The sequence below is a fragment of the Mustela lutreola genome, chromosome 9 (assembly GCF_030435805.1).
Source record: "Mustela lutreola isolate mMusLut2 chromosome 9, mMusLut2.pri, whole genome shotgun sequence".
Classification (NCBI taxonomy): Eukaryota; Metazoa; Chordata; class Mammalia; order Carnivora; family Mustelidae; genus Mustela; species Mustela lutreola.
The window spans coordinates 115,887,898-115,915,117 of NC_081298.1; the positions used below are offsets into that span (position 1 = coordinate 115,887,898).

Genomic DNA, 27,220 nt, shown 5'->3' on the forward strand with positions numbered 1-27,220 from the left:
GCGGAAGGAGCCTGTGGGCCGTCTGCGCGTGCTTTGCTAGTGATGGCGGCCTCCAAGAAACCTTTGGAGTTCCACGCCAAGCGGCCCTGGCGGGGAGAGGAGGCGGTAGAAGATCCGGACGAGGACAGCGAGGAGGATCAGGATGAAGCCGAGAATGGGTTCTCTCTGGAGGAAGTATTACGGCTCGGAGGCACCAAGGTAATGGCCTTGGACTCGCGGACAAGGGGACAGATGCGCGAGGGGTGGTTTCACTAGTGGCCCCGCAGCGGGAGTGTGGGAGAGCGTCCTGCACCCAGATCCCAGCTTCGAAGTGTGCGCTGTGCGCTACCCGCTCTTCTTTCCCACAGCTTTTTACACGGGAAGAGTCCTTTGGAATTGAACGTTTTTATGGTGTGGCCTTTGTTAGGACCCTCTCATTTCACTTATTTATAACTGGCACTCCATGAGGTCGGCGAAGACTGACCTTTCGGGGTCCTGAGGTCGTGGCATCGAGTTCCGAACCCCAGTGTTGTTGGAATCTTAACTTCTGTTCTCACGCAGAACACGCACATGTTTACGCTCTAGAAGCCCTCTGCTCTCGTGGAACGTTCTACGTAAGGGGAACAATCAGTAATCAAACTTCTGAATATTGTGTATCAGATGCTGAGCGGTGCGACGGAGAAGAAAACAAGATAATCAGTGTGAAAGGCGTAACAGTTTTAAATGAGGTTATTGGGGAAATCATCATTGAGATGTCTAGGAACAAAACTGTAGGAAAGAAAGCGAGCCATCTGTAAACAACAAAAATGTCAGTGTAGCTGAGGCAGAATGAGGTAAAGGGAGAGTAATAAATGACGTCAGAGGTAAAATATAGGCCTTCCTCTGAGTTTGATGCAAAACCTTAGAAGATCTGGAGCAAGTACGTGTTGGAATTTAGCTTACTTTTTTTTAGCACGTGTTTTGATACTGTGGGTGGGGAGAGCTGTAGGGGCAAGAGAAATGCAGTTTACAGGGGCAGAATCAGAGTTTGCACTATACTTGTGTTGTATTTACTTTTTGAATAGGCGATATTTCACATACTACAAAAAAGTTCTTTTAAAAAAGTTCTTTCACGGGCGCCTGGGTGGCTCAGTGGGTTAAGCCTCTGCCTTCGGCTCAGGTCATGATCTCGGGGTCCTGGGATCGAGCCCCGCATCGGGCTCTCTGCTCAGCAGGGAGCCTGCTTCCCTCTCTCCCTCTGCCTGCCTCTCAGTCTACTTGTGATCTCTCTCTGTAAAATGAATAAATAAAATCTTTAAAAAAAAAAAAAGTTCTTTCACTTTTGATGAAAAGTCTTCTTTCCCACTTTATCTCTAGCCATGCAATTACTAGCCAAAGCAAGTATTTTTGTGTCTTTTGTATCTTCCAAACAAACATACACCTATGTTATTTTTTACACAAAGGGTACTGTACTGTATAATATTTTGTGTATACTTTTTCTTGCTGTCTTAAAGATTCTTCTATAACATTATATAAAGTTATGTCATTGGTTTTATGCCTGCATAAATCATTGTTTTAATCTAGTCAGCCATTTATTGTGGATGTTTAGGTTGTCAGTCTTGCTATTTTAATGCTGCAGTAAATGACCTTGAAAATAGATCTTTTCCCATATTTGTGAACATATATATAATCTAAATTGATAGAAATGGAACTGCTGGATCAAAGGATGTGTGTCTTGTATTTTGATTTGAAGGTAACAAGTTGCCCTCCATAGAGGTGCTAGTTTACGTTTCCATCAGCCACGTAAGAAAGTGCCTCTTCCTCCCACCATCTCCCCAACAACACCTGTCAGTTTTATCTTTTTTATCTGACAGATTAGAAAATGGATGCATCATGGTTTTAATTTGGATTTTTCTTAATGTCCATGAAGTTGAGCACCTTTTCACATTTTTAAAAAATCACTTTTCCCTTGTGAACCTTTTGTTTATATACTTTGCAGATCTTTGGGTTATCACTTCCTTAACTGATATGTAGGAACTTTCACATTAAATATTAAGCCCAATTACTCTGATGTCAACCGACATCAGAGACAACTGCCAGTATTTTTTTTCCAATTTACTATTTGTCTTGACTTTTGTATGTTTTTTCGTCTGAGAGAATGACAGTTTTACCCATCTTTACCTTTAAGGTCCTGCATTTTATGTCCTTCCGAAAGGTTTTGTTTACTCTGAAATTATTTTAATTATGGTGGACATTCTCCTATTATAGCTTTTTTTTCCACATGTGAATGGTGGAGAATTTACATGGTGGTTGGGTGGGAGCCCAGGCAATATCATTGAATTTAATTGATTTTAAAGATGCAGATTTCATGGTGCCTGGGTGGCTCAGTGGGTTAAGCCTCTGCCTTCCTGCTCAGGTCATGATCTCAGGTTCCTGAGATAGAGCCCTGCATCTGCATCCACATCCAAGGCTCTCTGCTCAGCAGGGGTCCTGCTTCCCCTGTCTCTCTGCCTGCCTCTCTGCCTACTTGTGATCTCTCTCTGTCAAATAAAGTCTTTAAAAAAAAAAATAAAGATATAGATATTTCAAATTAACTTTTGAAGTTTTTCTAAACTTTGGATTTATAATTTATTTTTTAACTTGCTTATGTTTTAATGCAGCAAGATTACCTTATGCTGGCTACTTTGGATGAAAATGAGGAAGTGGTGGATGGAGGCAAAAAAGGAGCAATCGATGACCTTCAGCAAGGTGAACTGAAAGCATTTATCCAAAATCTTAGTTTGGCCAAGTATGCAAAAGCTTTCTTAGTTGAAGAAGATGAACCAGCTAAAAACGAAAATGCCAGCAAAAAAGAAGCAAGAGTATCTCAAGTAGATAATAAAAAGCAAAATGCAGCACAAAGTGAAAGGACATCACTCCGTAAGGTGAAAAATAAGAAGAAGCCAGAACAACATTCTGATGAGAACACCAGTGTCACCCCAAAAGTTAAGAAAGATAAACAACAGGATATCTTTGAATTTTTTGAGAGACAAACATTGTTACTCAAACCTGGAGGCAAATGGTATGATCTAGAGTACAGCAATGAATATTCTTTGGAACCCCAGCCTCAGGATGTTGTGTCTAAGTACAAAACCTTGGCTCAGAAACTGTATGAGCATGAAATCAACTTATTCAAAAACAAGACAAATAACCAGAAGGGAGCTTCTTCTACCTGGATGAAGACAATTGTGTCATCGGGGACACTAGGGGACAGGATGGCAGCCATGATTCTTCTTATTCAGGATGATGCTATTCACACACTCCAATTTGTAGAAACTCTTGTGAACCTTGTGAAAAAGAAGGGTAGCAAACAGCAATGCCTCATGGCTTTGGATACTTTCAAAGAATTACTCATTACAGACCTTTTGCCAGACAGCCGGAAGCTACGGATTTTCAGCCAACATCCCTTCGACAAACTAGAACAGTTGGCCAGTGGCAACAGGGACTCAAGAGATAGAAGGCTAATATTATGGTATTTTGAACACCAGCTGAAACACCTGGTGGCTGAATTCGTGCAGGTCTTAGAAACTTTAAGTCATGATTCATTAGTAGCCACTAAAACTCGAGCTCTTATTGTAGCTCATGAGCTTCTTTGTAATAAACCTGAGGAAGAAAAGGCTCTTCTTGTGCAGGTGGTAAATAAACTGGGAGATCCTCAGAACAGAATAGCCACGAAAGCCTCCCATCTGTTAGAGACATTGCTCTGTAAGCACCCCAATATGAAAGGAGTTGTATGTGGCGAAGTAGAAAGGCTGCTCTTTCGCTCAAATATCAGCTCCAAAGCACAATATTATGCAATTTGCTTTTTAAATCAAATGGTCCTTTCCCATGAAGAAAGTGAATTAGCTAATAAGTTAATTACTCTCTATTTTTGTTTTTTTCGGACTTGTATCAAGAAAAAAAATATTGAATCAAAAATGCTTAGTGCCCTTTTAACAGGAGTAAATAGAGCATATCCTTATGCCCAGACTGGTGATGACAAAGTGAGGGAGCAGGTCGACACACTCTTTAAAGTGCTGCATGTTGTGAATTTTAATACCAGTGTACAAGCTTTAATGTTGCTTTTCCAAGTAATGAATTCTCAGCAGACAATATCAGATCGATACTATGCAGCATTATATAGGTAAGTACATACCACTTCAGTAGGTGACTGTGAGGAATAACATGATTTAATAATAATGTGATTTAATACACAACACCTATGGTGCCCCTCTGTGGGGCAAAAAATTTAGAAAAGTGGATCACCAACTTTGAGTAAGTTATTAATCTTTGTTTTCCGTTGGAAAACTATGTTACATGTTTTATGTACATGATTTTTTTAAAAAAGATTTTATTTATTTATTTATTTATTTATTTGACAGACAGAGATCACAGGCAGGCAGAGAGAAGGGGAAGCAGGCTTCTTGCTGAGCAGAGAGCCCGATGTGGGGCTCGATCCCAGGACCTTGGCATCATGACCTGAGCCAAAGGCAAAGGCTTTAACCCACTGAGCCATCCAGGTGCCCTAGCATACATACATTTTTTTTTGAGAACTTGTTAAAATACAGGAAAATATGCTTCCCCAAAAAAGTATCTGTATCCTGCCACCTAATATTTCAAATTCAGCATTCTGCTGTATGTTTTAAATCTTACAAATATTAAAAAATTAGAACTGTAGATAAAATTGAAGTTTCCTTCACTCTCTTCCCCCTGACTCACATCCTCAGTCCTATATTTCTTCCTCCTGAACTTCACACAGCCATTTAGTAATTCATTCAGCAGCAGTTTTTTGGGTGCCATCTATATGCTGGACACTTCTAGGTATCTGCATATAGCACTGAACAAAATTCCCACACCTAGAGGTGCTTACATTCATTTTGAGGAGGACAGATGGCAAACAAGAAAATCTCTTAGGGTTAGAGTTGCATTTTTGGAGTTTTTTAAATTATTGGGATTAAGATTTTGCTCACTGAATTTTGTAGTTGTCCTGATACATAACCTATTGAGGGGTGATATTTTGAATAGCACTTTGGAACTATTTAAGTATGCCAATAAACTATATATTCCCTTCTTATTCATTTTAATGATTTTACATAACATACCTTATGACAAATATAATGTACTGATATCTTGAACTTAAGCCATGGTGCCTGGATTTAAGTCCTAGCCATTAGTTTGCTTTATAACTTTGGACAAATTATTTAATCCTCTTTAAAATGGTAAATATGATTAATCCCATTTTACTGTGGCCGGTTTGTCTATAAAATGAAGGGGAATGCACCTATCCTGTAGGGTTATTGTTAAAATTACAAAACTTCCCAAGGTTCCATAGCTAAAAAATGACAAAACTGGGACTTATTACTGAGTTCATGTGTATGTTAACCCATGTAAGTGCTCTGCAGCTGTTGGCTGCTGTTATTAATATTACTCAGATGAATAGCTTAAGTTTATTCCTGTTAACACTTCTCTGATCTGTGAGGTACAGTGATTTGTACAAAATCAGACAGACATGACAAGGCCAAGTTAGGCAGCAAATCCAGGTCTGCGGGCTTTGGGAGTTCATGTCTCATGCTGCTGATTGCACTGGTACACCAAAAAGAAAGTTTTCGTAAGAGTCCTTTCCATAACTCTTTAGAGTACAGTTTTCTTGAGTAGTGGCTACTTTAGTTTGGAAAGAGTTCCAGAGCTGAAAATTTAGAGGTTTGGGGATCTTAGAGTTTTGGGGTTTTGTTTTGTTTTGTTTTTGTAATATAACTTTTGATGGTCATAAGAACTTTTTGGACAATGTTTGGAATCAGTTTTTAACACAACAGTCTATCTGAGGAGTACATGCTTAAGTTCTTTAAATTATTGCTTGCAAAGAACTCTCACAGATTGGGGCGCCTGGGTGGCTCAGTGGTTAAGCCGCTGCCTTCGGCTCAGGTCATGATCTCGGGGTCCTGGGATCGAGTCCCGCATCGGGCTCTCTGCTCGGCGGGGAGCCTGCTTCCTCCTCTCTCTCTCTCTGCCTGCCTCTCTGCCTACTTGTGATTTCTCTCTGTCAAATAAATAAATAAAATCTTTAAAAAAAAAAAAAAACTCTCACAGATGGATTTCCTCAAATGGCATCTAAGCCTTCTTGTAGTATTTCTTTTGGTTTTATTAAGAATCATTTAAACAAAATTTTCTGTAATATTATTTGAAAGATAAAGGAAACGTGATTTGGTTTACAAAAATATGATTTATCAAAAATTTCAAGAAGGTGTTCTCTGTCAAATGTTGGGGACACCTATCTAAATTCTCAAATGTTTTAAAAATGAGTTGCAAAATGGATGAAAATGTTGAATATTTTAAATGTGAAGACAGAAAATTGAATATCAAATATTGAATAATATAGGATGATATGTCAGTATCACCAGAGTTATGGAACTAACAAATGGAGGAGAGTGGGTCCATTTCCATATGGAAATGCTTCACAGGGTTACATATTTCCGTTTCTAGTATTAATGGGAGAATGTTAATAGAAGTGCTTAGAATAAGAAGTAGTACTGCACATGAATTTTGTGTTAATTTTGGATATCCTAATGTCTAGAGGGCAAAAGCAGTTGGAGCATCTCTAGGATGGAATGACTAGGATAAAGAGAAATTTTTAAAACTATGTTCAATTCTCTACATGTGTGTTCATTAGAATTATGTGGAAGCCTCTGGTCCCCCAGCTATGGGGTAAGAACTCTGGTCCAGTCCACTACTTTCATAGGTCAGTTTTCATTATTTGGTTTTGGATTAGCCTTTCATATGAGGTTCTAGATCTTTATAAAAATTATGCTGGAGAATGGAAAACCCCTGAAAAAGAAAAGAAACTACTAAAAAAGGTCATTCTCCTGTGATATTCCCACTCTCCCCCAAGATCATCATTCTGTCTGTTTTGGTCATTGACTTCCATTTTACATCTTAAGTCTGTTGATCTAAAAATAAACAGGAAGATTATCCCTAAGATGAGGTTAGCAGTTGCCTTTACTACTGATTGTAGAGATATTTTATGAATAAACTTTTGATCTTATTTTTGTTTTACAGGAAGATGTTGGATCCAGGATTGATGATGTGTTCTAAACAAGCCATGTTTCTTAATCTTGTCTACAAATCTCTGAAAGCTGACATCGTATTGCGCAGGGTGAAGGCTTTTGTGAAGAGGTTACTTCAAGTTACTTGTGAACAGATGCCACCGTTCATATGTGGAGCTTTATACCTTGTGTCTGAGATCCTTAAAGCAAAACCAGGTTTAAGAAGTCAGCTAGACGATCATCCGGTATATCTTACAACTGCTTTTTAAATCGAGTGGGTTCTGAAATGTATTGGTATTTTTCTTCTTTGCTTCAATGACAGTAACTTACTTAGTTCTCTGGAGCATGAACATGTGTGTGTCCTGGAGTTGGACAGACCTGAATTTTAGTCCCAGGTGTACAATTTTACTAGGTGGGCATGTTACTTGACCCCTTTACTCATAGTAAACTATACTATACTATAATTGTATGAGGTAGTTATAGTTACAGAGCTAGTGAATCTCTTAAACCTGTTTGCTCAGTTGTGAAATGGACATAGTAGCACCTCCTTCATTGGTTTATTTATATAATACATCAGAAATTTGAGGGCTGAATGTTTTCATGTAAAAAAGTGCCAAAGTCTTGGGGGAATTTTGGCTCAAAACTCAATTCTCTTAATTTAGAAAAAAGAAGGTGGTGTGTCACCAATCATCAATTTGATTGCTGGAATTTTCGTGTTTCACCATTATAGCAACAAGTCGGTCTTCAAAACTGCCTCATATAACTGAATACAGACTTCCAGTTGACTAATGCAGATTTATTAAACTATGGTTTTAGGAGTCTGATGAAGAGAATTTTATTGACATAGAAGATGATGAAGACACAGAAAAATTCACCGATGCAGATAAAGAAACAGATCCAGTAAAAAAAGCTGAGACAGAAGGAACTATGTCAGACAGTGCTATGGAAACAAAAAAATCAGAGTCTGCTTCTTGGGTGCACTTTGATAATTTGAAAGGTGAGTTTCTTAAATCTTTCAGTTGTTCTTTCGAACTTTTAAACAGGAATTAGATTCTCCTTTGGTCTTTTATTATTTTTAAGATTTAGGTTTTTTTTAGTAATCTGTACCTAGTGTGGGGCTTGAACTCACAAGCCTGAAGATCAAAGTTTATATGCTCTACTGATGGCCGCCAGCCAGGGCCCCCGCTTTGATCTCAATAGAAATTAACATTATACCATTTTAGAAGTCCTCCATATTTGTTTTTTTTTTTTTTTTTTAAGTAGAGCTTTTATAACCAGATGTATTCAGGAACTTAGAAGTAAATTTTTAATTTAGTGAATTACTTGTCTACTTATTAAACGTATTATGTATTAAACTTCTAAAACGTTACATGTTTTAAAGTAATTTTAATCTTAGAAATTAAAGTAGATACCTTTTGGAAATGCAGCCTCTTCATTTGAGCTGTAAAAAAAAGCACACTAATAAACCTTGGGGATCAAGAAATGTGCCAGATCCATTTCTTCAAACTTATTGTGGAACTCTTGGTCAACTTACTTCATCTCCCAAAATTTCAGTTTGCCTGTGAAATATAAAAGAGAAGTATGGTAGCATCCAGGAAAAATCCATCAATTTCCCTGAAGACTAAACTGAGAATAGTCCTTTACAAGGATGATGAACACATGCATTGTGAAGTAGACAGTTTGTTGTAATGTGTTCTGAAAATTCTTCAAAGATAACATAAAACTTGTTCCAAGTGAGAATTATTCCTGGACATAATTTAATAATAAATATTAAGTGCATTTAAAGTTCTAAAATAATTTAGACCTATTTAATCTTCAGGCTCATTGCCATTTTAACCCTTATAACCTAATTGACCCAGATTTGGGCACCTTTTGTTACCTGGTTTATTCAGTAGCAAATACTATCATCAGTACCATATCTAATTCTTGTTGGGGCTTGGAATGTTTAGGTAGGATGCCTGGCTAAGAATGTTCAAAATTATAATTCTGTTACATATTTATATCTATATATGTATATATATAATTTTATAGTTATTGGTTACAACATTAATGGTGGTGGTTTTAGTGAACTCTTGGGCTGGGAATAAAACATTTAAGAAATGGTATTTTTTCTTTGTTCTCAGGTGGCAAACAGTTAAGCACATACGATCCATTCAGTAGAAACCCTTTGTTCTGTGGAGCTGAAAATACAAGTCTTTGGGAACTCAAAAAGGTAATGTTTTAAAGGTATCTGAAATGGTGATTTTTCATGAAATGAAAAAATGCTTTAAAAATTAAAGGTAATTTTAAATTGTCTTTTAATTCATTAGCGCTTTGTATTTGTCCTCATCAATTTAACAGCTTGAAATTTCCATTTTTTCCATATTTAGACATTAGTTAAGTGGCAGAAGGAAGCAATTTGAAGAATGTCACCCAACTATAATGCTTTATAACCCATATTTCTGTAGCATTTGATAAACATTAAATTTACGCATTTATACATATTCACATGTAGCAAACCTTAAATAATGTGGATGCAAAGTAAGAATGTTATACATGGCTATAAATAAATTTTGCTTTATGCATTAGATCTCCCCGAGAAGTTTTGTGATGATAGAATTATTTGCGTATAAAATTACTTTTTAAATGCATTAGAGGAACTCATATTTCCAATAAACTTTCTGTGTTATCTTTGGAAAAGCAAGTGTGTGTCTTGCCACACAGACTCCCGTGAGTCTTTGATACCTTTTCAATGAGTCTGCAGGGTCACAGCTACTTTCATTATGATATCAAGGCAAATTATTTGCCTTTGTCACTGTTAACAGTGGAACTGATGATATTCAAGAAATGATAGCTAAGGAATGCCTGGGTGGCTCAGTAGGTTAAAGCCTCTGCCTTTGGCTCAGGTCATGATCCCAGGATCCTGGGATCAAGCCCCGCATCGGGCTCTCTGCTCCGTGGGGAGCCTGCTTCCTCCTCTCTCTCTGCCTGCCTCTCTGCCTACTTGTGATCTCTGTTAAATAAATAAATAAAATCTTTAAAAAATAAAAAAATAAAAAGAAATGATATCTAAAACTGCTAGTGTCTTAGTACAGATAAGGACAGTAGCCATTATATTTTTCACTGCCATGTACCTTCAGGGAAAAAAGAGCCAGTATCTTATAAAAATGATGAAATAGGAAAAATTAGTAATTATCTTGACTCTAAAGTACATGGCTTTTTCATAGTCTTTGTGCATATCCAGCAAAAATCCATAACGTACTTCTGCTGTATATCTAAGTATGAGGTTGTCTTGTGTCTTGAGAAAAGTACCTGTGTAGTTGGTTGTAAACTCAGTTGCTTTTTTTCATAGACTTGTTGATAGGTAGACTGGTTGTTCAGATTAGGTATTTGGGAGACATTTTCTTGAAAGTGAATGAACTGAATATTTAATTTGATGCAAAAGAGCAAACAGTATTTGTTGTCAATGATAAAATTCAAGCTTTTAAGCAAAGTAAACATTTCAAGATTTTGTAACCACTACCTTGAATTTGACACTTTCTCAATATATAAAAACTTATGGTTTTTTTGGTTTTTTAAAAGATTTTATTTATTTATTTGACAGAGAGCTAGAGAACACAAGTAGGGGAGCAGCAGGCAGAGGGAGAGGGAGAAGCAGGCTTTCCGCCAAGCAGGGAGCCAATGCGGGGCTGGATCCCAAGACCCTGGGATCATGTCCTGAGCCAAAGGTAGCCCCTTACCTACTGAGCCACCCAGGCGCCCTATAAAAATTTTTCTGATAAAATCAGTGGTGATACTAACAGTATGACTTTTGTGCTAATGCAACCAGCATGTGGAAGAACTCCATAACTTACTGAATCAGTATTTTCCAAATGCCTAAATGCACAGTATTACAAAGTCATGGTAAAAGATTTATTCATAGTAGACCAATTAATTTTGAGTAGCAAGTACCAAAAGCTGATGTGGTTTCAGATTCCATATTGCAACTAATCTTCAGTTTGGGTGTAGTATCAAAGAAGAAATTTCACAATTATGTGAAAGGTTATCCGTTAACCCTCCTATTCCCAACAATATATCTGTTTGAGGCAAGATTGTCTTTTTATACTTCCAACTAAAAAGTAACAGGGAATACAGAAGCATGTATGAGAATTCATTGTCTTCTGTTAAGCCAGACATGAAATAAATTTACAAAACTGAAATTATCCTACTCTTAAATTTCCTATTGTGGGTGCCTGGCTGGCTCAGTCAGAAGAGCATGGGACTCTTGCCCAGGGGATTATGAGTTTAAGCCCCACAGTGGGTATAGAGATTACTTAGATAAATAAAAACTGAAGAGAAAAATTTTTTTTTTAAGATTTTATTTATTTATCAGAGAGAGAGGGGGAGAGAGCGAGCACAGGCAGACAGAATGGCAGGCAGAGGCAGAGGGAGAAGCAGGCTCCCTGCTGAGCATGGAGCCCGATGTGGGACTCGATCCCAGGACGCTGGGATCATGATCTGAGCTGAAGGCAGCTGCTTAACCAACTGAGCCACCCAGGTGTCCCTGAAGAGAAAATTTTTGTTGTAATTTCTAATAAGGTAAATATCAATAGATATATCCCACTTAAACTTTGGAAGCTCTTAAAGTCTTGATTTTTATTTTAAAGATTTTATTTATTTATTTGACAAAGACACAATAAGAAAAGGAACACAAGCAGGGGGAATGGGAGAGGGAGAAGCAGCCCTCCTGCTGAGCAAGGACCCCCCCCCCGCCGCCCCCACCTAATGTGGGGCTGGATCCCAGAACCCTGGAATCATGACCTGAGCCGATGGCAGACGTTTAATGACTGAGCCACCCAGGCACCCCAAATTCTTAACTTTTAAAAGTATGAAGCATTCCTGAGACCAACATTTTGAGAATCACTCTTCTTTAATGTATTGGCTTAAGTTTTAATTCTTTGTATTTATAACTATAGTAAGAGTTGACTTTCCTCTGTTTTTTTTAGCTATCTGAGCATTTTCATCCCTCTGTGGCCCTTTTTGCAAAAACTATCCTTCAGGTAAGTCTAATATTCTAAAGTCAAGAAATAAGAAAAAAATAACCTAGTTTTAGATAATTAGTAGTTGGTCATACAGTGTTTTCTATCCACCACATAGAATCATAAACATTTTTTGCTGGTGGAAAGGACCAATGACTTTTTTAATACAGTAGGGTAGGTAATTCTTCCCACTGTGTGGTGAATGGAAATACAGGCTATTAGAAAATGGCAACAGTTATTTATTGCATTCTGGCTTTTCTCCTGAAGAAAGACTGCCCTCCCTTTTCCCATTTGCTGTATTGTCCACTTCAGTGTTTGGTTTCTGGTTAATAGATGACTTACAGTATTGTCTACCTATTCATAAAATCAACAGTCTATCATAAAATCTGTATGTATATATATGATTGTATTTAATTCTTAAAGTAAGAGGGATGAGATGGATATTTGAAGGGTCATTTATGGCATATTTGATGCATTGTAGATGATGTTTTTCCTTTTTTTTTCTTATCTGGATGCATATATATAATTTGAGTTAAGTTCTTAGTCCTCCTCCCCTCTCCACCTTTCAGGGAAATTATATTCAGTATTCAGGGGACCCACTGCAGGACTTCACATTAATGAGATTCTTAGATCGGTTTGTTTACCGAAATCCAAAGCCGCATAAAGGCAAAGGTATGCTTCTATTTAATTATTTGGTTTTCACTGTTGATATTTAATAAATGAGCAATAAAACTAGGTTTTATATTACACTGTCTTAATTTTTACATTTCAGAAAACACAGATAGTGTTGTGATGCAACCCAAAAGAAAACATTTTATGAAGGATATTCGTAGTCTTGCTGGTAAGTATAAAGCCTCGACAGTTAAAGCTGACAAGACTAGTACAAGTCAATAAAAAATTGTATTATTCTTTGCTCCATATTACCAGATAAACCTAAGTATCCATCTTTTATTCCCAAAAATTTTGTATGTATTCTTAAGTTTATTATGTCTGACTGGGCCTTTTATTTTTTTAACTTTATTACAGAAAATTTCAAACATCCGGGGTGCCTGGGTGGCTCAGTGGGTTAGGCCTCTGCCTTCAGCTTGAGTCATGGTCTTGGGTCCTGGGATCAAGCCCCACATTGGGCTCTGCTCAGCAGGGAGTGTGCTTCCCCCTCTCTCTCTGCCTGCCTCTCTGCCTACTTGTGATCTATGTCAAATAAATAAAGTCTTTTTAAAAAAAAACAAAAAGAAACCTCTTAAAAAAAAGAAAATTTCAAACATCCAAAGTAAATACACAAGGATTATATTGAATGCCCTGTAACTATCACCCAGCTTCACCATTTAGCAATATTTTGCAATTTTTATACCATTTGTAGCTTTATTAGTGACTCCCCCCATATATCCCATACATATATATATATATAAAACTATCTTTTTCTTTTTCTTTTTTTTGGAGAGAGGGAGAGTTGTGAGCAGGGGGAGGGGCAGAGAGAAAGAGAGAGATCTCAAGCAGATTCCCTGCTGAGCACTGAGCCTCACAGAGGGCTTGATCCCACAATCCTGAGATCACAGTCTGAGCTGAGGTTCAACCAACGATGCTCAACCCGCTGAGCCACCCAGGTAGCCCTATAGTTAAAGATCATCATAAGCTGTCTCTTAAGGTTTCAGTAGAAAGCCCACACACAACTAGTTTTTTTATATAATAAATCACAGCTCCTTTTCATTCAGAGACTAGGATTAATTGGTGCTTTATTAATCATTTACTTTCCAACTGATTTATTTCACAGAGATCCAGAGATGTAATGGACTTAGCCAAAGTTTAAATAGAGTTAGAATTTAGAAGCCAAGTCCAGTTTTAATCAAGATGAGTTAGAAATGTTCCTTGTGAAGAGAGAAAATATTCTTGTAGTTCCTTGTTCTTGTTCCCTGATTTTCATCAGTATTAAGTAAGATTGTGGATAAATGTTTACTTTTACTTCCTGTTCCAGAATGGCAGGTGTTACTGTCTTTCTTTCTCTGAGACAATAAGTTTAAAGTGATAATTAAGAGAACTCTTTAATTTTATTTCTCTTAAAACTGGGGTCCTGGATGTGGTTGGAGGACAGTGAAAACCATGTTCATTCACTGTGATGCACTGATGGCTATGTATGTCATTGTAGCCAACAAACAGTTTCAAATGTTGGGTCTTCTGCACTTAGACTTTTCCAGAGACTGTCCTTTGCACGAGAAGATCCCTTCTGTCCCCTTTCCTTAAATTTTGAGACTTTATAATTGGAGGTATGCTGTATGTAGTCTTATGAGCTTGGATAACATAAAAAGGATTACTTTAATAAAAAATTTTTCTTAATTTGTTTTTCTAGTAAATAGTAAGGAGTTCCTTGCAAAAGAAGAAAGCCAAATACCAGTGGATGAACTGTTTTTCTACAGGTAATATACTCAATGAAGTTTCACTTGGGGAACTATTAAAATTTAAATTTTTAGGACGAAAAGATTAAATTTTTAGATTCCATAAAATGGCTTCAGTAATATAGGTCAATCTTGAAAAGATCTAACGGTATGTCATTTGGGGCACCTGGGTGGCTTGCTCAGTTGGTTAAGGGGCTACCTTCGACTTAGGTCATAATCTTAAGAGTCCTGGGATTGAACCCCACATCAGGCTCCCTACTCAGTAGGGAGTCTGCTTCTCCTCCTTTTGCCCCTCCACCCCACCCCCAAGCTTGTGCTTGCTTGCTCTCTTAAATAAAATCTTTTTTAAAAATAGTGTGTCAGCCTATTTTTTTTTTTTGCAAAAGCAATTTATAAATCATTCAGCTTTCTAATCCTAAGATATCTAACTGAAACTTAAACAAGTAAACTTGTGGGTGTTTTTAATAATGTAGCTTAAATTTTATGACTCTTGACTTCATAAAACCTAATCTTTTAATTTATTTTTTTAATATAGTAATTATCTTATAGGCTTTAAATTTGTTATCGTCTAACGTTATGATAAGCAACTCATGAATAATTTGTCCAAAATACAACTCTAAGCAGAATTAGCAAAATTCACTGTGCTATTACATAGAGAACTCCTAAACTTACTAGTATTCTTATTGTTATCTGTTTGGTTAATTCTGTTTATTTGCTTTTTTAAAAATATTTTGTGTGAAGAATTTTCAGAGTATGATCTCATCTGCAGAATGCTAAGTTTCATTCTACCCCAATATTAGAATGGGTCTGATAAAATACTGTGATGTTATCTAGAGCCACATTTTTGCCTTATTTCTAACACTTAGGTCATTGGTGTTGACACTAAAACAACCTATCATTTAATTTAATTAATGTAAATTGTCATTCAATTAAGATGAAGTGTTTTTATGCACTAAATCCTAAGTCTTTGAAATTAGCTATTTTAATTCAGAACTTTTGTTTATAATAAAAATTTTAGTCATTTATATCCAATTGAATTAACAGTTCTTACACTTGTCTATGTCACTGGTCATAGGTGCTTTGATTATACCAAATGGGCCATTTAATACAATTATTATAAGGGAGCCTGGGTGGCTTAGTCTGACTCTTGGTTTCTGCTCAAGTCATGATCTCTGAGTTGTGAGATTGAGCCCTGTGTCAGGTTTCATGCTCAGCAGGGAGTCCGTGGGAGATTCTCTCTCCCTCTCCCCTCCACCTCGTGCGCATGCACAACACTGTCTGTCTAAATAAATAAAATCTTAAAAAATAAGATACATAACATGCATGTTTTTTCAGGTATTATAAAAAAGTTGCTATTGTTAAAGAGAAACAGAAACGGAATGCAGATGAAGAAAGTATAGAAGATGTGGATGATGATGAGTTTGAAAAAATGATTGGTAATTTGTTTTTAACTTTAACTTTAATCTGTAAAATAATCTTTCTACTTATAGAACCATAGAATGTTAGTGGTAAGGATATCTTAGTTTTAAAAAATCCTTTAGCTAAGAATACCATGCAAATGATAATGAAGAACTAAAAAATATTTCAGTGGCATATGGTAGTTCACCCACACTTGCTCCAGAAAGATTTAGGATTGTGTGTGGACAGTTCACGGGAAAAATAAATTTCTATTTATGCGGCGTGTGTTCATTCTTAAGGCCTAATCTTTTATAGAAGAGAAACCATTTTTACTGTTCCTAATTTCCTTGCACTATTGGTATCAGTAGTGTGCTCTTTCATCTCTTTTATCTTTGTGATCCATAGAGCTATAAAATTTTAATCTCTATTTAGACTGAAACAAAAAACCAGAAATTAGAAAAACTTACATTGAGTTTTTTTGCACATTGTATCTACTAAAAATAAGCACTTAAACGAATTGCAATTGCTAAATATCATTTTGATATTGACCCTCTTTCCTTAAAAGAGTTGTAGAAAGCCGAAATTAACTGGAATCCATTTTGGTCTGGGAATTTAATTGAGGTCCGTAAAAAATAATAATAATTAAGGTCAGTATATTCACAGGCTTACGTAGATTAATAAAACACACAAGCAGTAGTCAGGTTTATAAAACATCATTTTGGTGTTTATGTATCATAAATAGCAGAATGACTGTGTTAATTGGTTCAGATAGAGGACTTGTCAACTTTGTTATTCCTTGCTGTTATCTGACAGTTTATATATTGTTCTCTGACAGACACATTTGAAGATGATAATTGTTTCACCTCCGGAAAGGATGACCTTGATTTTGCCGGGTAAAATACTTTTCTTAAGTCTTATTTTTTAAAAAACTGTTTTCTTAGCATTTCCTAAATTGTTTTCCTCAGAACAGTAGAATACAGGACTCTGTGATGTGTAGGAGAAATTTATTGAAATATGCTTGGGAAATGGAGGTAGTATTTTCATTGTAGACTTTAATAATGCATAGAGGTTCTAGGCTGTCTAACTTTGTTAATAGCCTAGTACCCTGCTAATCACCAAAAACACATTAGAAAACAATGTTCTCTGCTACATGTTGTTTTTCTTCAGCAACATGAAAAAGAAAAGAAAAGGTGCTAAGGAAGACCCAGAAGATGAAGATTCAGAAGGCAGTGATGATGAGCTTGACAACTTGGATGATGATGAAGTTTCTTTAGGAAGTATGAATGAAGAATTCACTGAAATTGATGAAGATGGAGGAACATTCATGGATGTGTTGGACGATGAAAGTGAGGGCATTCCAAGTAAGCACTTTTTTTCCCCAAGTAAACATTTTTAAAATACAAGGCAAAAAAGTGTATTTTCCTTTTTTCCTCAGTATAAGCTAGTTTTTTCTGTTGAAGCCTTTTTTAAACATTACTTTATATTCAAATTAATAATCAGGTTGGCTAGAAATTTAAATAGGATCTTTTCCCCCTCTTATTTGGAATTCAACAGAGGTTGAGTTTTGAGCTTTTATTTTAATTAATAGGCTTTCTGGACAATACCTGTTGAGCTGTTAAGTTACCCTTTTTTTATTGTTAGAAAGTAGTTACTTCTCCAAGTTAATCACAATATTCATTATTTATCTTTGCCTTATAGCAGTTCTGTTGTTTTTAAATTGCTTAATAGTGTTTTTATTTTTGTTTTGTTTTTGTTTGGGGGCGCAATAGAACTTGATGATGAAGTCAGCTCTAAAACCAGGACAAAGAGAGGCAAGAGAAAAGGGGCAAATGATTTTGACTTTGCTGGATCATTTCAAGGTAAGAAAACATCTCTTTTAAACCTAAGTAGGGCCTCTGAGAAAGTTACTACTCATTATCATTTTGGGAGATTTTCTAAATTGGTTAGTATAATTTTGTTTTTGCTTTTATGATGGATAACATCGGTTTCCTCTGTTTTTAATATGTGAAAGTTGTTTCACACATCATACCTTCATATTTTTTCCTCGTAACTTCCTTCCTCTCATTTAAATATCTCTAGATCATCTTTAAAGTATCATAACAGATTATGCCTTTTAATGTTAACACTTGTAAGATGCTAATAAAGGGAAAAGGTGCTATGTCAGGTGACAGTTTTAGCTTTTTGATAAAAATGTAGAAAGCATTTTAAGTATTTGATTCCTGAAATCTGTGATAAATACACAGACTTGCTTTTTCTTCATGCTTTAAACGTCAGACACTTAAACTTGCAAAACTTATCAGCTCTTTGAAATACTAACAGTGACAATCCTCTTAATTAGATGATTTACCTGGTATATAAATTATAACATTATCTTTCAGATTTTGTCTTCCACTGAGTAATGTCCAGTGACACTTTAATAGTAGCATATGCTTAAGTATAAGACAAAGTTTTCCCTAAAATCATCTCCAGAGAGAAATGCTGCCTTATTCTTAAGTCCTCCTGAGATGGTCATATTAAAAGATGCTGTTTCAGTGACTTTATTTGAATAATAAAGCACTATTTCAGAAGACAATAGCCTGAAAGATGTCAGATCTCAGCTGACAGTAGTTTCAGATGCAGATTAAAGGATACCTGACAGAATTGGTTAAAACAAAAGGAGGCCAAGGAATTTCAAACACTGATAAATTAGGGGCCGCAAGAGTGTTCACCCTACATTTGCAAATGTTGGATATCATTATGAATAAACAAACCTTAAGGCAACTTTAAGAAGGCACTGTGCTTACTAGTTGATATTAACAGTTATATGTCTATAAGATGAACGAAAACAAACAAAAAACCTTTGTGGGTACTCTACAAATGGTAATATTAACTCAAGAGAAGATATTCCATAATAGCATCAGCAATTCCTTAATAATATACACAAAATTTTATATGAAAGGCTGTAGAAACTGTTTTATCAAAAGTGGCTTGATACCCATGCAAAGACTTTAATGAATGTTTGCAGCAGCACTATTAATAGCCAAAAAGTGGGAACAACCCCAGTGTCTGTTCACTGATGAATAGGTAATGGAATATCATTCAGCAAAAAAATGGAATGAGATACTGACTGTAGTATGGGTGAGCTTCAGAAATGTTATGCTAAGTGGGACGCCTGGGTAGCTCAGTTGGTTAAGCAGCTGCCTTCGGCTCAGGTCATGATCCCAGTGTCCTGGGATCGAGTCCCACATCGGGCTCCTTGCTCAGCAGGGAGCCTGCTTCTCCCTCTGTTTCTGCCTGCCATTCTGTCTGCCTGTGCTCGCTCTCGCTCCACCCCCCTCTGACAAATAAATAAAAAAAAAAAAACCTATAAAAAAATTAAAATATTAAAAAAAAAAAAGAAATGTTATGCTAAGTGAAAGAAGCCAGATACAGAAGACCACACTCACATCATATGATCCCACTTATGTGAACTAGCCAGAAAGACAAAGCCCTCTTGGGGAGAGGGCGTGTGACTGCAGATAGGCACCATGGATCTTTTGGAGTTAATGGAAATGTTTTAAAATTGCAATGTGATGATAGTTGAACAACTATAAGTTTACTAAAACATACTGAATTATACACATGAAAATGAAAACAGCTGAGTTTTATGATGAATTTTACTCCCTACTAAAGTTGCTTTTAAAAATGGCCCTAGTAGATGCAAAAAATTTGAACAATATTATTTCAAGAAAAGTCAAAATGGATAAAAGCAGTATTCTTAGTAAATATATTTTTAGGTAATGTGATTTTTAAATGTGTGAATTAAAATTTAATAAATATTAAAAGTAAGTGTTTTCGTTTATTTTGGAAGTTTGTATGTTCAGAATTACAGGTTAAGTGGTTTTTCCTTTCGTAGAACCACTTTGAGAAGTGTAGACAAAATTTCATTTATAACATAAAAAACGTACCCTCCATCAGTTTCTTCACAGTTAGACCAAAGAATAAAAACTCTGACTTAACTAGATCTTACAGTTTGCCTTAAGTATTCCAAAATTCAACCATGGTCAACTTTGTAATTAGTCTTGGCAGATACTGTGAAAAAGGGTAAACCTGGAACAGTGTTTCCAAATCTGAAAGGCAGGCAGGAAGACACTATTGTCATCTCAACAATTTTATTAACTCTTAAATACATTATATTTGTCTTTAAATACCAGCTACTGGGGCGCCTGGGTGGCTCAGGTCATGATCCCGGAGTCCCGGGATCGAGTCCCACATCGGGCTCCCAGCTCCATGGGGAGTCTGCTTCTTCCTCTGACCTTCTCCCCTCTCATGCTCTCTCTCTCTCACTCTCTCTCTCAAATAAATAAATAAATAATCTTTTAAAAATAAATAAATAAATGCCAGCTACTTAATGGTGCTATAAGATCACTGTAATTCTGTATTTTAACCCAAATGCAACCTTTTTATAACAGAACCATGTTAAAAGATTGTTGAATCACTGTTGTACACCTGAAACTAATGTAACACTGTATGTCAACTATATTTCGATTTTTTTTTTAAATCATTGGATTTACAGTTCAATAATCTAGGCTTACACTTTTTTTTAGGACCAAGGAAAAAGAGGAAAGGAAATTTCAATGACCCCAACCTGTTTGTATCTGCTGAGGAGGTAAGACTAATATACTGTTTTAAGAAGTTAGCTATTCTATATTGTTTTGAGTTTTCTAATAAATGTATCTCTATTTAAGTTTGGCCACCTACTGGATGAAAATATGGGATCCAAGTTTGATAACATTGGCATGAATGCCATGGCCAACAAAGATAATGCAAGTAAGTAACTGGAATAATTGATTGATTGGGGGGATGGCTGCACAGAGGGACAGAGAATCTCCAGCAAACTCCCTGCTGAGCCCAGAGCCAGGTGCAGGGCTCCATCCCACAACCTTGAGGTCATGATCTGAGCTGAAATCGAGAGTCAGACACTTAACCGACTGAGCCACCCAGGTGCCCCAAGTAACTTGAATTTTTTTATGGAGGTTTTTAAATGGCCTTAACTCAGAACTTCTGAAGATGTAAGTATTTTTTGGAGGATCGTTTTAGGAAGGATGAATAAAATGGTTCCTTATGACCTGGAAGGAATGGCTTTTTCATTTCTGTCTGGGGACCATATAGGATTAAAAAGCATTTAGACTACAGCAATAAAGACTGTAATTACTTTAAACAGTTACTTTAGTTTTTTTATCTAGACAGGTTGTTTTTATATAATAGGAATTTGCCAATAACTTTGTAAGTACTTTATAGACATTTTTATTCTGATATTGATAAGTTACTGGCTTCTGTTCTTTTCCCAAAGAAAGTGTTCAGGGGAAATAAAATCTTTAGAGCATTTTGTTCCTTTCTTCTCCTAGTCTTTTATTTGTTAAACAGTAATCTTTAACAATAAATGCCAAAGGAAAGCAACAAACAAACGCAGGGATTTGCAAAATAGATGGGAAATGACTGTGAGCCATGGGAGACCAGAAGTTTCTGTCTTCTTCTATGGGGCCAGGAGTCCACAATGTGGTGTGCTCATCTTTCTTTTCCCCCACAAAGGTCACAAACAGCTTAGATGGGAGGCTGAACGCGATGACTGGCTGCACAACAGAGATGTGAAAAGTATCATCAAGAAGAAGAAAAATTTCAAAAAGAAGAGGCCGAAAACCACTCAAAAAATTAAAAAGCAAAGAAAATGAGTTTTCTAATTATAAATTAAGTTGTACTTACTCCTAATTTTTACTATTCAACCACTTTTCTTGATCTTGCTCTCTGACTCCATACATTCCGGACTTTTCAATGGATTTGTAATAAACTATAAATAAATATAGCTGTCATTTATAAAATCATGTAAAGGTGTTAAAATTAAACTATATTGAGAGAAATCAAACCACTTTTCCTTATTTCTACATGGTAAAATGAGAAAGATAATAGGATACATATGTCATCGAAAGCCCTCCAACATCCATACTAAGTTTTATAATGAGCACTATTTATTAAGCATTACTTTATACCAGATGATTGTGCTAAGTGATTACATAATGTCATCTTGTTTAACCCTTACAACTATTCATAAGGTGGACAATTACCACTATTGGACAAAGAAACTGCTTCAAGAAATTAGCAAATCAGAGGTCACACTGAAGTTTTAAGCTGTGGTTTGTCACCATCACTTCAAACATGTTTCATTCCAAAGTTTTCAACCACTGGTAACTACTCATCTCCAAAAGAGAATTTCTGCCACCATGTGTCCTCAGAAAGAGCTAAAATAGGGATAAACGGTAATTTTTCTTGGAAACTGACATCACCAAAAAAAAAGCCTTTTAACCTTTAATTGGTCATAAAGAAATTCCTCAACTTAAAGGGTGCCTGAAAAAGTTGTTTTATTCTCTTAAGCAAAAACCTACCTTCCAAGATGAAGGGAAAGTTCTTGCTCATCGTTTGCCTGAAATCTGATGAAAGAAAGGTCTTAAGATTAGACATGACTAGAAATTCATCATACTAAAACATGGAGCCATAATTTAGCGTTAGCTCTAGGGTCTATGAGACAGGAATCCTATAGATAAGAAATGTGTGTTAAGGTCCTGGTAATCAGGAACTCTCTGCTGCACTGGGTGTAATTTGCACTTGCCTTGCATGTTGTCCCCCCATAGTTACTTTGGACTTTTTCAAATTTGGCCTATATATATGATGTAATTTATTTAGAAATATTTATTTAGAAAAGTAATTTTTCCATGTTATTGTGTAACTCTTAGTAACTATGAAGTTTGAGATCAACTTCAAAAATCGGATAGAGTCTAGTTTCTAATTCCATAGCAAGGTAAAATGGAATACTGGAATACATCTTGGATTCCATTTTACCTTGCTGTGGAATTAGAAACTTGAATTTGTTTTTAGATACTGTTCGAATGTTTTCTTTTATACACTTATACTTCACAAGTGGCTGAGCATCCTAGAGCACAGTGTTCAGTGAAGTACCTTAAGAGGACAAATGACAAGTTTCAAAGATGGCCACCACCCCCAGGACTACTATTACCTGCTCTAGGGAAAGAGAAGCAGCATTTCCTCATTTTAAAAGTTGAGGGCTCTAATATAAAATTTCCCTCCAGAATGTGTTACAGCACCTTTTCAGTGGCAGCTGGTGGCATGGGAAAGGTTTTAAGTACCCAGTTATTGATAGCAGAGGAGGAACTCTGATCGCTTTTGAAACTGGTTACTTGACAACTCAGCTCCACCACTACTTCTCAGTCTACGAAACAATGAGGTATAAGCAGCAGGCTGAATTTCTTCCACCTGTGTTCCCAAACTAAGCCAGACCAGACACTTGCTCTGTGCCCCAGACAAGTAAAATCCAAGTATGAAACATTTTCCCTAGTCTACAAGTAACATTTAGGGAGAAGAGTCATTAAGTCCACAATAATTAACACCAAATTTCTTACGTCCATAAAAAGGTTAACATTCAGTGTTAATATAATGTATTATTTCTTTCAGAAGTACAGGTCTGTGATTCATCAATCTTACATAACACCCAGCACTCACCACAACACATACCCTCCCCAATGCCCATCATTTAGCCCCCCATTCCCTACCCCTCCCCTCCAGCAACCCAAAATGCCCAATATACTGAAGAAGCAATTTCTCTAAAAATGCTGTTTAGTACCTCAATGTATTAGCAAACTGCACACCCCCCTAGAAAACATGAACTACTAATTAGGATTACCTTGGCTTGCGTTCATCTTATTAAATAAAAAATATGCTCCAAAAACGCCCAAGAGTTCAGCTACTAAAACTCCTTTAAAGATCTTCTTTGCCACTGGTTCCATAGTGCGGGCCATCCTAAGTTCAACAATAACAAATACATGTAAACCTGAATGAGCATACACAAAGTGAATACCTTTTCCACAAAAGCAACTCCATTCCTACAGTCTGAATAATTTAGGGATTAAAACCCTAAAGTTACTGTATGCTTATTGTATTTGGTATGTCCCACAATCTTAGTTTTCATTCTCTACCCCACACAATGCACCAAAGACACCACTAGAAAAAGCACAAAAAGGAGATGAAACTGATAAAAGCACTGTAAAAAGAACTAACAATTGATGGAATTAAGATTTTTAATTGCCTAAGAATAGAATATTGATAAGGTAAATCATTATTTTTAGCCAAGCTAGGAATTAAGATATGATCTAATAGGTGCCATATGTGAAAACTCTTTGAAAGTACACTACAAAAGTAAGGTTATTCTATAAGTGATTGTTTATGTTTCATAGCTGGAGGTTTTATTTATACAATATATTTTGAACTATGTGCCACAGCCCAAGTATTTTATATAAAGTTAAAGAAACCAACTTGTTCTGAGGAGCTGCTATTCTAAAAGTATTTTCAAACTAACTACATCACCCAAAAGACTTGTTAAAAATGTACATTTCTGGGCCTAAACCTGCAGTTCCCCAGTCCCTCAACTGTGATTCAGCAAGTCCACGGTTAGCATCCCAGTAAGGTGTGCATTTGCAAGCAACTCCAAATGACTTCTGTACAAGATGCCCTTAGACCAGGAGGAAAACCAGCCACCATCACCCAGTAAGTGGCAAACTAGACTTTAGATCTGGACTCTCTTCCTTTCACTAAAATAAAAGCTAATCCAAAAAAGGGTTTGAGTCTTCATTCTCCTTCTCCAACGTAAAAGCTGAACAAGGGAAAGGGCTATATAGTAAGCTTTTAAAAAAGTAACATTAGGGGGCGCCTGGGTGGCTCAGTGGGTTAAGCTGCTCAGGTCGTGATCTCAGGTTCCTGGGATGGAGTCCTGCATCGGGCTCTCTGCTCCGCGGGGAGCCTGCTTCCCTCTCTCTCTCTCTCTCTGCCAGCCTCTCTACCTACCTGTGATCTCTCTGTGTCAAATAAATAAATAAAATATTTAAAAAAAAAAAAGTAACATAGGACTCTTACTGAATCTATGAAATGTAAATGCAAGTTCTTACTCTGCCTCCCTATAATCCCAACAACAGGAGAAATCAGTCGTTTCTAATCTTGGGATTTTGATACTGTCTGATGTATGCTCTTTGCCGTACTGTTCTCTGCCCTCTGTGCGGAGACAGTAAAATCTCTAATACTCTACAGTCCCAGCTGTCTGCTCACCACCATGAAATGCTCACACCATTTCCTCTTGACTCCTTTTCACAATGCCTGAGAGTGGGGTAATTAAATACCCTATTTTTGTAGGATTATCCTATTAATTGCTTTACCAGGTGTCCCTTCCTTCATTTTGATAATGTGATCATCCTGGGGACTTAAAGATTAAAACTTTATTATTTTTATCGTAAAAAAAAAATGAAGCCAAGGAAGTTAAAAAAGAACTTACATATAATCAACAGGCAGGTGAGTGGGTGGGGAGAACTGTTTTGCTATTTACGATGCTGTATCTGACAGGGACTAAGTCATGATCAGTACAGGACCTCTCTTGGGGTAATTTTTAACGTGCAATAGGTGAAAAAAAAAATTAAGTTAAAAATAAAGCGTGCCTGCAGCAATGTCCTCAATATAAGGAATCCTAGTAAAATGTGGTTTTGTTTTGTTGGGAGGTGAGGTTAAGGGTTCAAAAAATAAAGTACAAATAACACTGTTACAGCATTTACCTCTTAAAAATACATGTATACACATTTTACATAACAAGTCCCTCAGCTTCAGGAAAGGTGTTTTTAACGACTGATAAAGCCTGGGTGATAAAGACCACCAAAGGCATACCTGTCCACGACAGAGTTGGGCTACTAGCTGGCAGAGAAAGAATAAGATTAGACCGGATTTTGGAGAAGGATGGAATTTAGGTGAAATTTAAAACAAGGCAGTGCTCGAGGCACCTGGGTGGCCCAGTCAGGGGAACCACGGATTTCTTCTCAGGGTCCTAAGATCAAGCCCCGCATCGGGCGTGGAGCCTACTTTACATACATATGTAGATACATAAACGAAATAAAGCCGTCTTCCAGTGGGCTCGAAGAAAAGCAGCGCTGTGTGTCATGGGGTTTGCACCACACTGGCTGAGAAGCGGACTCAAGGTGCACAAGCTTAAACGTGCAATGCTACGTCGGAAAACGCCTCGTCTGCGCGCTACAGCTGGAAAACGACGCGCCTCAGCCTCTCCGGCAAAATGATGTATCACACGGCAAGGTGTCTCGCACTCTACATGTTGGAGAGCAAGGTCTCTCAGCAACCCTGGGTTTTATCAGCTAAAGCGCTTTTCGCAGGTTCCCACGATCCAGAACCGAGGCACCAGCGAGGCTTCCGAGAGCGCGTCAGGCTGGCTACCCGCGGTCCTCAGGCCCTCGCGGCTCCCCGTCCCCCGGGTCTTCGGTGCACACCCCGCGGGCCCCCGGCTGCCCCCAGCGCTCTCCCGCCTGCCCGGACGCTCCCGCGCGGCCCGCAGCCAACTCGAGTGGGCAGCGCAGGCCGCACCGCCCGACTGCGGCGACAAGGTCGCCCGCCTTGCGACCCGGAAACACTCGGACCTGTCCCGCGCCTTCCCGCTGAATGGATATAGTGACACCCAACCTTCTTCCGTATGACCCCAGAACTTTGGCGAGGCCCCCCAAACTCCTGCCCCACTTCGTGCTCTGTCGAGCCCAAGTGAGGACGCCTCACTCGAGCCATCACCCCTCTCTTACCTGAGGTGCTTGCACACAGGACTGCGCGTGCGCAAGGTTTGGCAAAGCCCCGCCCTTCCCGGCGTTGGCCCCGCCCCCATACCGTAATTACCCTTTATCGATCTCTTCCTACTGAGAGCAAATCCTGACTGCGGGCTGTCTGTGAATTTATTTAATCCTCACAAAAACCCTATGTCATAATACGTGCTATGAGTGTCTAATTTTACAAAGAAAGAGAATTTTACCCTGCCTACAATCACAGAGCTAACAAGAGACAAAACTGGATTTGAACATAAGACATTGACTCGAAAAACCTGTGTTCAATTATTTTTCTACACTCTGCAACCCAAAGTGTGATAGTCTCCAAGAGTCAGAAATATGGTCATCATCTAGGAGCTTGTTAGAAATGCAGACCTACTTCAGTAGGCAGACGTAGCTAGCCTGCCGCAGCCCTACCCCTGGAATGCAAATGCTCAAATTCCGCAGTTCATAAGTCCTGTTCATTCTCCTCTAAGTCTCCAGCACCCACCCCTCCCAAAGTCTCTTTTGGGAGGCTGTACATTCCGTGTGACCCTGATTTGTTAACTCTAGCAGAGGGATGCAAGTGACCCGAATGAAGTTCCTTTGCTTCATCATGTCCAAGGCACAGAAGTTAGCCAAAGTTCCAGTCCTCTGCTGTGGTCATAAGAGCAGGGGCAGCAGGGATCTCATCATTAACAAGTACCTAGGAAGTCTGCTGTCCATTCTCCCACGGAAAGAGAAAGAGTGACCTGTCTGGGATCCTCAGAATGAAG

The 27,220-nt window shown here is 37.5% G+C and overlaps 3 protein-coding genes across 7 annotated transcripts in view; 1 reads left to right on the plus strand and 2 right to left on the minus strand.

Annotated features, from left to right (window-relative positions):
* The window catches only part of NDUFAF7 (NADH:ubiquinone oxidoreductase complex assembly factor 7), a 50,198-nt gene extending 28,621 nt beyond the window's left edge, over positions 1-21,577 (minus strand). The window contains exons 1-4 of one of the 2 annotated variants that reach the window (XR_009357390.1): positions 21,523-21,577; positions 8,551-8,575; positions 8,429-8,457; positions 464-589 (exon numbers count right to left, since the gene is read on the minus strand). Coding sequence is in view for 1 of the 2 variants with exons in the window: in XM_059188589.1 (XP_059044572.1) it covers positions 464-551 (88 nt within the window). In the remaining variant the exon portion in view is untranslated. The remainder of the gene's footprint in view (positions 1-463; positions 590-8,428; positions 8,458-8,550; positions 8,576-21,522) is intronic. The other variant, XM_059188589.1, reaches the window with a different exon arrangement.
* CEBPZ (CCAAT enhancer binding protein zeta) lies at positions 1-21,682 on the plus strand. The gene is made up of 16 exons (XM_059188585.1): positions 1-198; positions 2,619-4,120; positions 7,030-7,261; positions 7,833-8,013; positions 9,140-9,228; positions 11,981-12,034; positions 12,583-12,685; positions 12,786-12,854; positions 14,358-14,424; positions 15,739-15,839; positions 16,637-16,694; positions 16,969-17,162; positions 17,571-17,660; positions 20,367-20,428; positions 20,508-20,589; positions 21,352-21,682. Exons 1-16 carry the CDS (start codon positions 43-45, stop codon positions 21,489-21,491), a joined length of 3,180 nt encoding a protein of 1,059 aa, XP_059044568.1. The 5' UTR covers positions 1-42; the 3' UTR covers positions 21,492-21,682.
* CEBPZOS (CEBPZ opposite strand) lies at positions 21,146-26,518 on the minus strand. Of its 4 annotated transcripts, none has more exons than XM_059188594.1 (5): positions 26,448-26,518; positions 23,513-23,628; positions 22,200-22,244; positions 21,523-21,607; positions 21,146-21,392 (listed from the first exon to the last, which is right to left on the minus strand). In XM_059188594.1, exons 2-4 carry the CDS (start codon positions 23,625-23,627, stop codon positions 21,525-21,527), a joined length of 243 nt encoding a protein of 80 aa, XP_059044577.1. In that variant the 5' UTR covers position 23,628; positions 26,448-26,518; the 3' UTR covers positions 21,146-21,392; positions 21,523-21,524. The 4 variants fall into 4 exon arrangements, with proteins under 4 accessions (XP_059044577.1, XP_059044575.1, XP_059044576.1 ...); XM_059188592.1 differs by lacking the exon at positions 26,448-26,518 and adding an exon at positions 26,335-26,441; XM_059188593.1 differs by lacking the exon at positions 26,448-26,518 and adding an exon at positions 26,292-26,441.
* Between the last annotated feature and the right edge of the window lie 702 nt (positions 26,519-27,220).